A 14,791-nucleotide genomic window follows, 5' to 3' on the forward strand; every position below is an offset into this window, starting at 1 on the left:
AGACCAAACTAGTTACCAGAGGAAACCACTCTGAACCACAATAAGAAGCGTTAAGAATTGAAAAAAGGAGTCTCACGTACATACACTGGGTTTTAAAAACCAGCAGCACCATTCGGGAAGTACTTGCATCATGGCAATTTACCAAATTAACTCTCTGAAGTTAATAAGAAAAGGGAAGTGCCAGATTGCCCCATACTTCTCAGAAACAACAAGGCAAGGAACAAGGCAAGGCAAAAGAGAAGTTTGAGAAACACTCACCACCTTAGCCAGGAGCACCAGGCACAGCCCTCCCACCAGGTCAGCTGCACCAGCAGAGACCTCCCCAGCTGCACCAGATTGAGGGGGCTGGCAGCAGGCAGGTATGCTGGGAGTGAGCAGCCCTTAAAAGAGCAACACAGCATCATCTAGACATTATGCTATTTTACCTGGAAATGTCATTTCTGATCCTCATTTGTGCTGGACACCCCTGCACACTGTACTGGTACATGAATAGAATGAATTAATGTGTGTGTATATCTGTAGTTACAATTATCTATGTGTATATGGCAAGAAAGAGTTTACTTTCTTGCAATGACCACTTTTCTCTACAGAAATTGTAACACTTCAATTATTTTAAAACACAAACTGGGTCCACTGCTGCTCCCCGAGTGAGAACAACTTTGTATCTGCCAGGATTCCTGGTTTGGTGCAATCGCCTTCAGCCACAGCTGAAGCCAGGCACCAGCCTGGGTGAACGCAGAGCACTTCTGCATCGAACTGCCCTCACGGTGCGGAGCTGACCTGCCAAGAAAGCAGCCAGTACCTGGCAGAGAGGCGGCAGCAGCCCAAGCCCCTTGGAGATGCCTGAAACGTGGTAACACATCAACCCAGGAGCAACAGAGCCACCTTCACTTCAACATGCAAAGCTAAATCTAAGGGTGCCCAATGATCTTAGTGCTCACTCTTAACACATTTCTAAACTGTGCTTTGCTTAGAAATGCTTCACTTACAATCTAGATTGTTCTGAGAGCACAGGAAAAGCGATGAGGAGAACCACAAGCGGGTGACTCCAGCTCCTCCAGCACACCCTAGCCCTTTTTTCTTGTACTTTTTCTTGTTTTCAGGTTTCTGCTGCTCTGGAGCGCTGTGCTTATCATGTACCCTACCAGTCTGGCTGTCATTGCACTGACCTTCTCAAACTATGTCCTGCAGCCTGTGTTCCCTAACTGTATTCCCCCCTATAATGCCTCCAGGATCCTCTCCATGGTGTGTTTACGTGAGTATTTCCTTCTCGCGTAAACAAAGCTTGCCTCAGTTTTGCACAAGACTGCTCAAGGGACTGCTCCAGCAGGGCTGGGCATACAGCCCCGCTGTATGGGGGCACAGGTGCAACCCAAAAAGCAGACAGAAAGGTCCCAGAACAGACACTGTGCCCCATGTGGGACGTTCAGTCCCTCCTCACCTGCCTGCAAGGAGCAGGTCCTGGGGAGCTCACCAAATGCAGGTGTCCCACCACCTAAGCCCCTCCCAGTCCTTTTTTACATTCACAAATACAAGTATGTAGGAAGTGCAGACCGCCACCGGCTCTGCATTAATTACTTACAGTGCTGGCAGGAGTGAGGTAGAGCTTCAGGGAAAGAAGACGTTCACCGATTCCCGTGAGGAGGCAGAAATCCTGGCTCAGTCAGCACGCTGGGCTCTGACCAGGCACAGTTCATCAAGCTGGGGGAGCCCCAGCAGCAGAGCCCCACAGGGGAAAGCTGCAACAGGTGCTGTCTGCAGCTGGGCGCCCCTTAGGGCAAGACCGTTCCCCTCCTCACAGCCATGCCAAGCTCCCTGGGGCAACACATGCAGCAGTCAGTGTTTTGCAGTGCTTTGACTGTGTTCTTAAATAAACGTAATTTCGTTTCACTGAATTCAGTCTTTTGCTCTCCAGTACTCCTGACCTGGGTGAACAGCTCCAGCGTTCGATGGGCAACACGCATTCAGGATATATTTACAGCAGGAAAACTCTTAGCCTTGGCCCTTATCATTACTGTGGGCTTCATACAGATCTTTAAAGGTACTCTGTGAGACAGCTCTAACACGGGTATGGTACTGTTGCTAGACTTGATTTTTTCTACCCTCCTTACAGAGCAACCCGAAGGGGCGACAGGTTTTAGCTGAGCAGCAGGGCCTGGTTGTGCCCCTCAGAGCAGCCCCTGTGCTGCAAAGGGCCGTGGTGGCTGCGGTGCTCTCTGGGCTCAATGGAGCTGTTTTCAGGTCAGGGCACCTGGACAAAGACACCCCCATACATCAGATGTATGGGAAATCGCAGTGGAAAATCATTCATCTCAGGTGCTGCTGAGGGATTTCTTCCAAGCACAGGCACATTGGAGGTGTATCCTCTGTATGACAATAGTGTACGGAGTCATGAAAAGATGGCGCAACAGAGAAATCGGCTGTGTCCTTAACCACATTTCTTCCTGCCCTGCGTTGTTGATTTTGACAGAATAAAGGAGTGCATCTGAAGATGTTTTACAGTAGTTACAGAAAATTTATGATCTGTTGTATGCTCCTCAAATTTTAGGTTCATAGACTGAATAAGCAATGCTGGGCCCAGCTCAGGAAGACACCTGATTCACTTGGGGCATTAGTCTGATTTCCTACAAAAAGTCTCTTGTAAGATTAAAAACTGGCAAAAATGTCTTGCTGAATTGCCACCTTAATTGAAACCAGAGAACACAAAAGGCTCATGATGTTTTCATCATGTGTATGATGAGTCACGTAAGGAAAGATGAAACAGGGCACTTACAGAGCAGAAATTGTGTTTTCTCAGTGACAACAGTCCGACAGTCTTGACAAATCTTCCAGCCCCATACATATTTTATTTTTCCAGTATTTCTACTAAACAACATCAAACTCTTGCAAAAGAAAATTGCATTAAGAATGGACAGGATTCTACCCTGTCAAGGAAGCATCCTCGAACAGTGCAAGTTGACAAAGGGTGCTGTATGTTGCAGAAGTGATGCTGGTGCTGTTGCAGAGAGCTGCAGAGTGATGCCTGTGTGTACAGCCCGAGCTGCCTCCCTAGGATGCCGACCCCTAGAAAGCACTGCGAGTGCAGTGCCAGCCCGTGGTGACTTGTAGAACATGATGAGCATGAAGTCTCAAATCCACTCGAGCAATAAAAAAAAGAATAAAAGATCACCCAGTTCCTGGTGGCTCTGGTGGGTAGCACTTCTCTCAGGGGAAGGCTTAACCTCTTGCTTGTGCTTCCTGTGCAGGAAACTATGAAGAGCTGACACCCAGCAAAGCATTCAATTTTTGGATGACTCCATCCGTGGGGCATTTAGCGTTAGCTTTCCTTCAAGGGTCATTTGCATTCAGTGGCTGGAACTTCTTGAACTATGTAACAGAAGAGTTGGTTGATCCCCGCAGGCAAGTATCCATTTCTGTGTCATCCAAATTTTTTTGAAGTGCTGAGACTTTGGGGCCATCTGATAATATCATTCATTTAATAAGCTGCAGCAATGTCGTTACATGTCCACAGGACTGGCGTTTCTAGAGGAGAGATTTGTTGTTTAGAAAGGATAACAGGCAAGTTAAAGAAACACCATGCTGAAAATTAGAAACAGATTGCACAAAGCATCAACTCAATCAAAACAGCTGATGGACAAAGTATTATCATTGTGGTACTGTCAAATCGTACAGTGAATCTGTAACAGAAAATTAACCACTGATGAGATGTCACACATACCTACAGGGAGAATCACTGTCTGCTTTTAGAGAAGCATTGAATTATTCTGCAAGTTGCTTTGCTTGTTCACCCAAAGGGATCTTGCACAAACACCTGAAAGAGAAGATTGGAAAGTTATTTGGCAGTGCAGGTAGCACTCTCAGCCGTGCACCTGTAGCTGCAGCGCAGCTGCGGGCACCCACCCTCCAGGGTGCCACATGTCATGTCACTGGGGATCGTGCGTGTGGGAAGGGGCTTTGAAATGATTTATCACCAGCAGGCTGGGAAAGCCAGAGGGAAAAAGATTTTTAGTTTAGTAAAGCAAAGCTGCAAAGTTTCAAAATTTCTGAGATGATAAAGTGGAATGATGAATGCCAAAAGCAGCTCTCGGAGCATCAGTTATTTCTGGGCATTCAATGCACACAGCAATTAAACTAGGAGAAGTTTAAGCTCTCACACAGCCTGGATGAAAATGAATTAAAGCTGCAGTCTCACAAGCAGCCCTGCACATGTCTTCACACAACTGAGTGTTAAAGTGCACACCCAGAGATCTTGGCAGGAATAAAGAAAGATCAGTAATGCGTTCCCTCATTAAAATACCAGCATTTTAATGGGCCACCACAATTTCAAAGCTGAACAATGAAAAGTTATGTTTTAAATAAGGCAAATATGGTCTCAGTTGAGAAATAAAAAGGGAGTGGATGGAGGTTTTTTATTATTATAATTTTTGCAGCCTCTGAGGGGAAAATAAAATATAAAAGGTTGTTCAGTAACCAAAAATATCTTCCAATTTTTACTAAATCCAATCAAAATCACAAAGGTTAAAGCGTTTAAAAATGCCTTTTTTTCCAAATCTGATGGACAGAAGAAAAAATGCATTATTGCATTAGATGCAGAACTATTTAGCTGTACACTTCTAAAGAAGTCTCTGGATTAGCAATTTAGCAAATCTTCACTCCGGTAGGTTACCATGGCATTGTATGACCAAATAAGCTTTATGGGATGGGATGGGATGGGATGGGCCAAGGTAGCTACCTGAATGACAGGATCCAATTCAGTTCCAGAGTAGATGAAGCTAAAGCAAACCAAGGCATTTTATTTTGTAACATGCTGCCTTAATCCAAATAGCCCTATGGAAGCATGGGGCATTTTTTAGCACATGAAGCATGACAAAGCTTCATAGAGTTTCAACCTTCTTAAAACCACGATGGGTGGAACAGGAAATTGAGGCGGTGCTCTTTCAGTCACAGCCTGAGAAACAGCAGAAAAAAAACATGTGGCTGGACAAACACCCCAGGCTGTACAAGACTGTTGTGGTCTCACTGTGTATGACTCAATTCTTATCTACCTTCCTAATTCTTTTATTAGGAACCTACCTCGTGCCATATTCATATCCATCCCATTGGTGACATTTGTGTACACGTTCACCAACATTGCATATTTCACTGCCATGTCACCCCAAGAGCTCTTGTCCTCCAACGCTGTGGCGGTAGTAAGTAAACCATTCCCTGGATGTCTAAAATACACTTTGATTTCAGTTCTGTGCTTTGCAGTGTATTTCAGTTTCTCTGCCTTCTGTTGCTTTAGACATTTGGTGAAAAGTTACTGGGCTATTTTTCCTGGGTTATGCCAGTCTCAGTGGCCCTATCTACATTTGGAGGAATAAATGGATACCTTTTTACCTCATCAAGGTTAGATGGAGTACAATTTTATGAACATTATCTGATTTGGGGAGGGGCTGTTTTAATTTAATTTGCTAAAGAAATGCTAGCTAGACATTTTGGATGTTATAGCACATGAGATCATTGTTGGGCATGTTGGATACATTCAGTTATGAATTGCTCTGTTTCAATCAGCAAATGTAATATTGAATCACAGAATCTCTTGCAAAATAATCCTTATGAGCTACTAAAAGTGTCTGCAGATGTGGAACAACTCACAGTAAGTGCCAAACACAGCTTCAGTACGGAAACAAAGTAATTTTACATCAATAAAGCTCTAGTAGCTACAAGCTAAATTATGCTTAGCTGAAAAAGGAGTTTTCGGGCCTGGTTCTGTTCCCAGTTACAGACATGTCATTCTCGTGATGAAGAAACTCCTTCCAGGCAAGATGCTTTGCATGTACACTGCTGATAGCAGGACCAGAATCTGTAAAATCTATTTGTATTAATTGACCTGTCTGAACTCAATTTTAAAGTTATAGAAAAAATTTGAGGAAACAATCCAACTCTTAAGTACCTCAGGAAAGTTATTTATCTTAGCACTTACACAAGCATAATAAGGTACAAATCTGAGTACATATGTAACAGGTTAAGCATTTAAAAGTGAAATCTTAAGGCACATGAAACCTTATCCAAAACTCTTCTGACACTAGAAACACCATCTGAGAGATTTTTTGTGCCTTAGAGACATATGGCTGCTCACCTCACAACCTGCACTGTATTCACCCTACCCTGGATAAAAAGGCAATGCCACTGGCAGACAGGGACTGAACAGATTTCAGTCGTCATCCTCAGAGGTAATTAGGCATCTCAGACCAATTGGTTTCACAGATGACATTTAGCCATTAAAGGCCTCATATAACAAACGGTCTAGTTTAAACAACTTACGCCAGGTTATGCATGAGTCTCCCGTGAAAGTAAGAAACAAGCTGTGGTCTCCCCAGCCTCAAACCAGCACCAAATGAGAGCAGGTTCCTTCCACTCCAAGACCCATGAGGGCAGTTGAGATTAGAGACCCTGTACAGCTAGATATTGAAAAAGCTGTTGTACATGCAGTGGATTAGTGTTCCTATTCTCATTTTCAGGTTATGTTTCTCTGGTGCCCGAGAAGGCCATTTACCAAGTTTGCTTGCCATGATCCACGTGAAGCACTGCACGCCTATCCCCGCCCTGCTCGTCTGTGTAAGTTTTGCCGCCCCTGCCCTGTCGTCCTGTAACCTGCTTGGACTGGGGCAAGCTCTTAGAAATATTGAATCATGGAAAGGAGAGCTAGAAAAATCATGGAGAGGTCATTTATATTCCTGAGGAAAAACAAGCTGTCCAGGAGGACTTCTGGTGGGTGCTGCCTGAGAAGCTCTGACAGCTCCAGGGGGAAGCAGCCTTCAGCCTCCTAAATAATCTCACTCACAACTACTCTTGCAGTTTGGAGTGATTCCCTAACATCTAACTTGAGCTGCAATTTAAGCCCATTATCACTTCTCCTACCCACAAGGATGACAGACTGTGTCTTTGTCTCGAAATGGAGATACCTCATTTAAGAAAATATTAGCTTCCCCCCCCCCCTCCAAATTCCAATTTTGCCTGCTTTTTGCAAATATTTAACATATAGGAAATCCCCGTGCTCACTGCTAACTCCACTCTGGCAGGACTAGTTTAGATCCTGTTGCCAAAGCCATAGACATAGCAGGTCCCAGGGAGAGGACAAACTGCTCCAAATGTTACACACAATGAGCAAAATGTATTTAGAGGGATGAGACCACAGTGCTCTGAGGACCTGGAATATTTATTTTCTGTAAAAACAAGCAAGTACAGTCAGGCATTACAGCAGCACTGAATAAAGTATCTGCTGAATGAACACATCAGGCATACAAGAGGGCAATCCACAGAGTAGAAAACACCAGTCAGAATGTTGGGAGGCTTTGGCCTTGTTGGGTTGCTGCTTCCCTGAAGGAAGATCTCTCTCTTTTGCTTAGACATTGAAAATTTCCATGATGCTAATGACTTATGGAAGTTGTTATTTGAAACAAAGATCTTTATACACTTTTACAAAGAGCTGAGTTAGAATATGTGGTGTTTTTTTACTGTGGCAAAGACGACATTAAAGAGGAAGAATAACCCCTGGTAATGCACTCCCTGACTTCATAGCCCAAGCAAGGGTATTCTCCCAAGGGCATCTGCTTGAAATCTCAGTGGCATCAAAGTCAACTGCAGATTTGCCACTGATTTCAAAACAATGAGGATTTGACGCAAGATGCACCAAGAAGGCACACATTCACATGACTCTCCTGGCTCTAACAGCAATTCTGGCACAATACACTGACATAATTTTATCAGGTAAGCCTTCTGCACGTATACCACTTTTATGACAAAATACCTGTGTAGCTCAGGCTTTATGGCATTCCCGGGGCTTAGTTCTTGACAACAAACATCTTGTGCATTGCCTGTACAGGGTTTTGGGGTAAACCATATAGCCCATCTGTCCTGTCTCAAGCAAACAGAAAGCACTGGCTCCATCCTGGACTCATGCCAGGCAGCTGAACTCGGCTGATGCCGATGAAGCAAAACTTCTTTGCCCTTAGAAATACATCAGCTCAAATAACGTGCTGAGTTTCAGAGGCTGTTTCACTGGGAAATAGCCACAACACGAGCAGGCTGCCTGCACAGAGCAGGGCTGATAAATCAGGCGTATGCCAGCCTCCCAGTCTGCTCCAAACATTTCCCTTAAATTACAGTGCAAATTACAGAACCAACACTGCATATCAATTCATCATTGGAGGGTACTTTAATGCAGCACAGGGTATATCAAATGCTGCTATGAAATATTAATTTCTTAACAAATAAATATAAAAATAATATAGTGTAGGCAGCTACAATAGCAAATTAGGTCAGACTTCAGGCAAATCTAATTAATACATTAGGTTCTCTTTTCTATTGCAGTGCATAACACCTAGCTTTTTGCATGGAGAAAGGTTTCTTTGTACATAAAGGCCTTTTTAACATCACCAGTGAGACCTGTATTATTACTAATTCTTTCAAAAATGAACAGTCCAAGCTAAATGCAAAATAAAGTGACTTTTTTTTTTTTTTTTTTTTTTTGCAAGACAGCAGAGAGTGACAGGCTCTCACGCCTGCTGCGCGAGGCTGTCGTCAGGCATGGTAATCAGGGGAGGAAACAGCACACTCCTCTGCAGCCCAGTACCTCTCAGGAATTACGCCCACGCAGCAAGCAGCTCTGACACATTCATGTCACCTACGCAAGAAACCTCATCGCCCCGAGTGTCTTCAATGCAAAATCTGCTAGGGGCAGGAAAGGGTCAGATGCATGTCTGACACTGTCCACCTTTCAGAGGGAAGCAGGAAGCATGTTATGTGACACCAGTGTACAACACTGCCCTATTTTAAATGAATTTTGTGGTGAGACTGCTCAGGATGTTGAAATCCCCTCCACCCCTGCATAGCCTGTGAGGCTTTTAACAGGGGAATGGAGAGACCAACGGGTCATTTGATTATGGTGGTGCGTAATTACTGGTGCCAGTAGTACAGAAATCGTCCTTCCCTAGAGGCCTTTGCTATTAAAACAGCCAATTAAGAAAAAAGGACATAAGCAAAAAGAGAGCCTGGAGTGACACAGAGCCAAGTCCTGAAAGCTCTCTGGAGGGAGTTGGACACTCAGTTTCCCTTAGGTTTTGGCCACCAGCAGACAACATCTACAGGATGGGTCCATGGCATGAGGGGTCTTCATACCATGTGGTACCACTGGGCAGGGGGGACAGGATCTGAGGAGCAACCCTGTGAACCCTGAGTCAGCTCTCCTGACTTTACAGTTATTCAGAAATAAAGTACAAACAAGCAAGAGTCTGCATGGAAATTTCCATCATCCATCTGCCAGTTTCCTAACACGAGTAACGTGCAGGAGATTAATGATGGTGGTCATCTGCAGTATGAGCCACGGGACAGTAGGGAGAAAGGGCAAAGCTTTTATTCTTTATAACATACAGGGCACTTGCAACAAAGTCGTGTACTGACAACAAAATATTAGTCTACCGGAAATCCTTTTTTTCCTCATAATAGACAACCTGACCTTTGCCAGAAGTCCCTATTATAGGGTCCAATAGCTTTTAAAATGAAAATTGGTGGAGTGCAGTCATTGAAAGCAGGTACAGAAATGTCCTGTTCTGGCAACACAGCAGGACTGTAAACACAGGAGTTTAACTGCTTTTATTTATTTATTTATTTATTTATTTATTTTGCTTGCCTTTGTTGCTTTTAAGCTACCTTATTAGTTATGACGCATATAAGACTATCTTTCTCTCTACAGTGTTTGGCCACTCTTATCATCATGCTTGTTGGAGACACATACACACTAATCAACTATGTGTCATTTATTAACTACCTCTGCTACGGAGTGACAATTATAGGCCTGATCGTGTTACGCTGGAAGAAACCCAAAATCTTCCGACCTATCAAGGTAAAAATGTTACAGCTAAATCCCTTGGCTGCAGTAGCAATGCAAAGGGCAGGACAGGCAAATCAAACCCTCTGTCCCCCAGCTTTGAAGATCAGTTCTTTTGGTGATGTAATGGTAACATTTCAGGGTCCCAAATCATGCCACACAGTGCCATTAGTATAAAAATAGGATACAAAGGCTTCTAGAACTAAACTTGATGGGATGGGCAGAGAGGATGGCAGTGGCAGAAGGAAGGGGGATGAAACCCAGGGGACTCCAGATGCCTTGGCCCCCCACTGCCAGCCAGCCACCACTGTCACTCTGCACAGTCATACTCTGCTCTGTTCTCTCCCCACAGGTGAACCTCCTCATCCCTGTCACTTACCTGGCATTTTGGGCATTTCTGCTGATCTTCAGCATATACTCTGAGCCAGTTGTCTGTGGAGTCGGACTCATTATCATTTTAACTGGAGTGCCAGTGTTTTTTCTTGGAGTCTACTGGAGAAACAAACCAAAGTGTGTAAATAGGTTAACAGGTAAGCAACACCGCAATGACTTGGTGCACTCCTTGTGGCCAACACTCACAGTGGGGTCTGCAGTGCTCTTCACAGCCTCCACGCAGCCAGTGCCAAGTCCTCCAGCAAGCCCAACCACCACTGCCAGTCATGCACAGCCCTTAGACTCCTCTACAAAGCAGGCCATGTGCTGATTGCAGATGGAAATTGCTTTTAAATCAGAAGTAACGACAAGCTGTCGGGCAGTCAGACATGGTGTGGGTGACTCCCCGGACACGAGGAAGCAGTTGTATTTTTGTGGCTGTGCAGCACGCTCACGTGGGCAACTGCTTTCCTCACTCCTCAGCATATGTGCCTCCTTTTGTGTCCCTGGGCATCCCCCCATCCACCCAGCTTGTTCACTGCGGCCTAAGCCACAAAGCAGATTCACAAGAATATGACTTTAAGCATGTAAAGCCCAACTGAACTATCACAAAAAGAATGATAAAAAGCCCTGTCTGTCCCTCAATCTGCTTTCCTCCCACCAGCACTACACAATGCCTGTACAGCATGATGAATTATTTCACACTCAAAAGATAGGAAGGCCTTACTTTATCACTCGCATAAAACTGCACAAGTCATTTGGGATTTAGCTGTGCTTGGCTTGAAACTGCTTTGCTCTGAGAAAAAAACTTCCCATGAGGAGAGAAGGGAAAAGGAGCCCTCACCTCAGGTGAGATGCTGCCTGCAGCCGGGCTCTCCTCAGGCTCCTCAGGGACAGTGCAGCGCCAGGCCCGGCCCAGCTCCCCTGCCTCACACACTGGCTCCAACAAGCCTCTGGGCAGAGTGAAGGACCCCTCACAGCAAAGAGTCGTTTCTAAAACAGCCCAATTTTAACCCACCTGTGCTTTGCGAACACTTTGTCACTTCGCTAGAGATAAAAGCTGTTGGAGGGCTGGGGGGCAGTGCAGCAGGGTCAAAGGCCTCAGCCAGGAAAATGGCCGCCACGTCAGGCGTTACGCCCCTCAGGCGCCACACCGACGCTGAGGAGCGCTCGAGCTGCTGCGCTAACCGCTGCACACTTGCTCTCTGCAGAGTTGGTGACATGCTGGGGACAGAAGCTGTGTTTCGTGGTCTACCCCCAGGACGGGGTGCCCGAAGAGGACGAGGTGCCCGCTGCCCACTCCCAGGTGCCGGCCAGCGAGACCTCCCTGAGGAAATAATGGAGCAGCCTCTGGGGCTGAAGGGGCTTCTTGTTTACATGCCGATTTTTGCAAAACGTTTTTTCTGGAATTAAAAAAAAAAAAAAATGTTTTTAGAGATCCAATAGTGAGCTACACCCTTTATGGCATCTGTAGCTTTTAGTTTTTCCCTGAGGAAAAAAAAAATGAAAAAAAAGGAAAAAAAAAATAAAATATAAAATAAGACACCAGTTGTTTTTATTTCTGCTAGCACGCTTGCTCAGCAGGGGAATGCAGCACAGCTACAGCTCTGAAATACTTATTTTAGCAGACATAAGGGTCTATCACAGACAGATTTGGGCATTTCAGAAGCAGGTCAGTTTCCTGTTGCAAAATCAAAATGGAAAAATCAAGAGGAAGAGACCCTGGGACAATATGCCAACATAAAAATCCTGTTGCTGCCCCTGAGTCAGGTGAATCCCCACAGAGCATGACGTCTGAGGTCTTGAAGTTACAGTCTAAAGATCACACTTGCATATATATACCTGAGAGAGCAAAAGAACAGCTCATTGGAGCATCCGTGTGACCAGGGCTGGAAAGGGGCAAGAGAATCACATTGGACAGGAGCTAGCCTGGGTGGATACTGGGAGTAAATTGTATGAAATCAGTCAGATTGAGTCCAGACTACATTTGGTGACACAGAGGGAAAAAAAAAAAAAATGCAGTAGTGATAAAATCTCAAATATCTAAATTTTTGAAGCATTTTGCAAAGAGGTGTCTTGTACCCCAGGCCTGAGGAAGAGCTCAGTGTCCAGCCCCAGGGGGAAGGAGATGTGCAGGGGTGTGCACAGCAGTGGGAGCTCGAGGGAGACCCAGGAACAAAGCCTGGCATTCTTTGTTACGAACCAGGTGGATGATGCTCCACATTGATTTGGAGACAAACTCTCCATTTTAACTGTGCTCAGTGAAAGAATGAGCCTAAACCATTCTCACATCAGATGCTCTTTAGAAGGTGTTTTGCATATTTTATTTGTGCCAAACACTTTTTAAAAAAATGTAGTTCATGTATTTAATTAATTTATAGAGATTTGCTGCTGTAGCAATATGGCCCCTTTCACACCAAAGAATCTTTTGAAAATGAATAATGCAAGAATAGCTCTAAGCAACATTTTGAATAGCTACTGTTCTTTTGCAACTTTTGAAAATAAATAGTATCGTATTCAGTAGCCTTGGTAACAGCCATAATTTAATTTTAAAAGTATCTTTCTGTGTGTCACAAGCCTTTTTTCTATGGAAAAATTAGGGGTTCACTAATCCCCCAGTTTGCCAAATACCATATGTTATACAAAGATATAAGAATAGACTCAAACTATTGGGCAAGTTCAATGAAAGTGTCTTTCCACTATAATTCATTATTTAGTATTTTTGTTTTTAGATATCTATCCATCTCTCTCCAAACTTTTGGATGGTAGACACTAGAAACTCAGTTTATACTCCTCTTCTTGTATAAGGCAATTAATTATAAGAGATTAAAATATGTATTGAGCTAAAGAGAAGTGTGGTTTTGTGTGTACATTTACACACACACAAAGTGATATCACATCTTAAATAACAGTAAGAGTATATGAAGTTTGCTAATAAAAATCATATTTTTAGCTTTTTTTTGTTTACCATTCAGTGTATACCTACCACATTTACACTGGCTAAATAGCATGCAAACAGCCTGTTGTCTGAGGCCCTTGTGACTAAGTCTTATTTTCCATAGTTCAAAATCCACTGTGACAATTTCTAATGGATTAATATCTGCTTTAACTTTATTATCTAGTGGGCAAATTAAACATAGTACAGCACCTTTAACGGTGATTGTTTTCAGAATTGCCAAATTTTGGTGTGGTTTTGTTTTTGTTTGTTTAAACAATTAAGCCATGGAAGTCAGCCATCACAGAAACTTTGCAGTTCTTGAGACAAGTCTGTACAGTAAATGAGAAAGGTAATAACAATAATATTCTGTAACCGCTACCCAGGCATTCTTTGAGTTTTGTTTAAGGAAATCAAAGAAAATTAAAGGACCAATTGCCTCATAGGTGTTAACTAGTTCTGGCTCAAGTTTTCCCTGATTGTATTTTAATGCTTTAAAACAATCAACATTTGGCCTGAAAATGGAAGGCTGAATTTAGAACAGGATGGTTTAGTAGAACTCATCTTTGAATTATATCCCCATCCCCAAAAGCTGTTCCAAGATGTCTTATTTCATTTTTAGAAACAGCTTCATCTGTGCTCCCAACATCATGCATATTTTTTAAAGGCTTTGCAAAAGTCACTTCATAGAGCATACAATTTCTAACCACAGAAATCAATGTAGAGAACTAGTAAGACAAATTCATATGCTGAATGAAATTTAGAGGCATGTGCAACTGTGTATGATTTTTCCAAAAGATGAAGCAAAAGGCCTGAAGGAGACATAACTGCTATTATTTTAAAGCCCGCTGAACAAAAGAAAAATCCCAAGACAGCTGACACTACAAGTATGTCAAGAATATTGTGCTACTTGATGCAAAAAAGCAAGACCCTTCCAAAAGGAAGATTCTGTTTTTTGAGATCCTTGTAATTTTGATATATTTGCTGTAGCAATTACAACTCTTGCTGATTTTTGTTTTCTGCAGTATTTCAACCTTACTTTTACTGACAGGCAAATCACGATAACCTGTGCATTAGCTTTTCTGCTCTGAAGGAGAAACTCCTAAAGCAAACAGAACAATGCATAACTCTACCTCAGCTGCAATATGTGCACCTTCTCCCAGTCCAGGTCATTCTCTGAAATGAAGTCACACAATTTTACAGCTACCTTCATACAAAACAGACCAGTGCTACTTTAACTGAATTAAACTGGTATGAACAGTGGTGTTAAAATGAGTTTAAACAAAGCTTTAAAATCAATGTATTGCTATACAAAACTGTATTATAAACTATTATATTTATGTATCTGTATATATACATATAAACTAGTAGAGGCTATAATGCAGAAAAATACTCTGAGCTGTTTATTCTTCTAGTGCTGGCAATAATACATCATTCAGAGAACCTCAAAGGGGAAACAGACATAAGGCAAATACTTTAAGAAGTATTACCTGAAATTAGCTTTGGACTGAAGTCAGTAGAAGTTGTATTGGCTTGTTCATATCCACATTATCACCGTATGATTATCACAGACCATGTCATCATTGTGCTACACACTACTAAACAACAGGAAG

At 43.2% G+C, this 14,791-nt stretch overlaps 1 protein-coding gene and 1 long non-coding RNA gene across 3 annotated transcripts in view; one reads left to right on the top strand and one right to left on the bottom strand.

Annotated features, from left to right (window-relative positions):
* SLC7A10 (solute carrier family 7 member 10) overlaps nucleotides 1-13,534 on the top strand; it is a 42,128-nt gene extending 28,594 nt beyond the window's left edge. Inside the window, exons 3-11 of one of the 2 annotated variants that reach the window (XM_068693591.1) lie at nucleotides 1,104-1,255; nucleotides 1,916-2,041; nucleotides 3,246-3,399; nucleotides 5,066-5,189; nucleotides 5,285-5,388; nucleotides 6,504-6,600; nucleotides 9,737-9,886; nucleotides 10,224-10,401; nucleotides 11,455-13,532. In XM_068693591.1, coding sequence (XP_068549692.1) covers nucleotides 1,104-1,255; nucleotides 1,916-2,041; nucleotides 3,246-3,399; nucleotides 5,066-5,189; nucleotides 5,285-5,388; nucleotides 6,504-6,600; nucleotides 9,737-9,886; nucleotides 10,224-10,401; nucleotides 11,455-11,582 — 1,213 coding nt within the window. In that variant the 3' untranslated portion in view covers nucleotides 11,583-13,532. Of the gene's footprint in view, nucleotides 1-1,103; nucleotides 1,256-1,915; nucleotides 2,042-3,245; nucleotides 3,400-5,065; nucleotides 5,190-5,284; nucleotides 5,389-6,503; nucleotides 6,601-9,736; nucleotides 9,887-10,223; nucleotides 10,402-11,454 lie in introns of both variants that reach the window. The other variant, XM_068693592.1, reaches the window with a different exon arrangement.
* On the bottom strand, nucleotides 3,394-10,366 carry LOC137861979 (uncharacterized). The gene is made up of 3 exons (XR_011099967.1): nucleotides 10,251-10,366; nucleotides 3,719-3,811; nucleotides 3,394-3,522 (listed from the first exon to the last, which is right to left on the bottom strand). It is a non-coding gene; the product is annotated as an uncharacterized lncRNA (long non-coding RNA).
* Nucleotides 13,535-14,791: the final 1,257 nt, after the last annotated feature.

Source organism: Anas acuta, chromosome 10 (genome assembly GCF_963932015.1).
Source record: "Anas acuta chromosome 10, bAnaAcu1.1, whole genome shotgun sequence".
Taxonomy (NCBI): domain Eukaryota; kingdom Metazoa; phylum Chordata; class Aves; order Anseriformes; family Anatidae; genus Anas; species Anas acuta.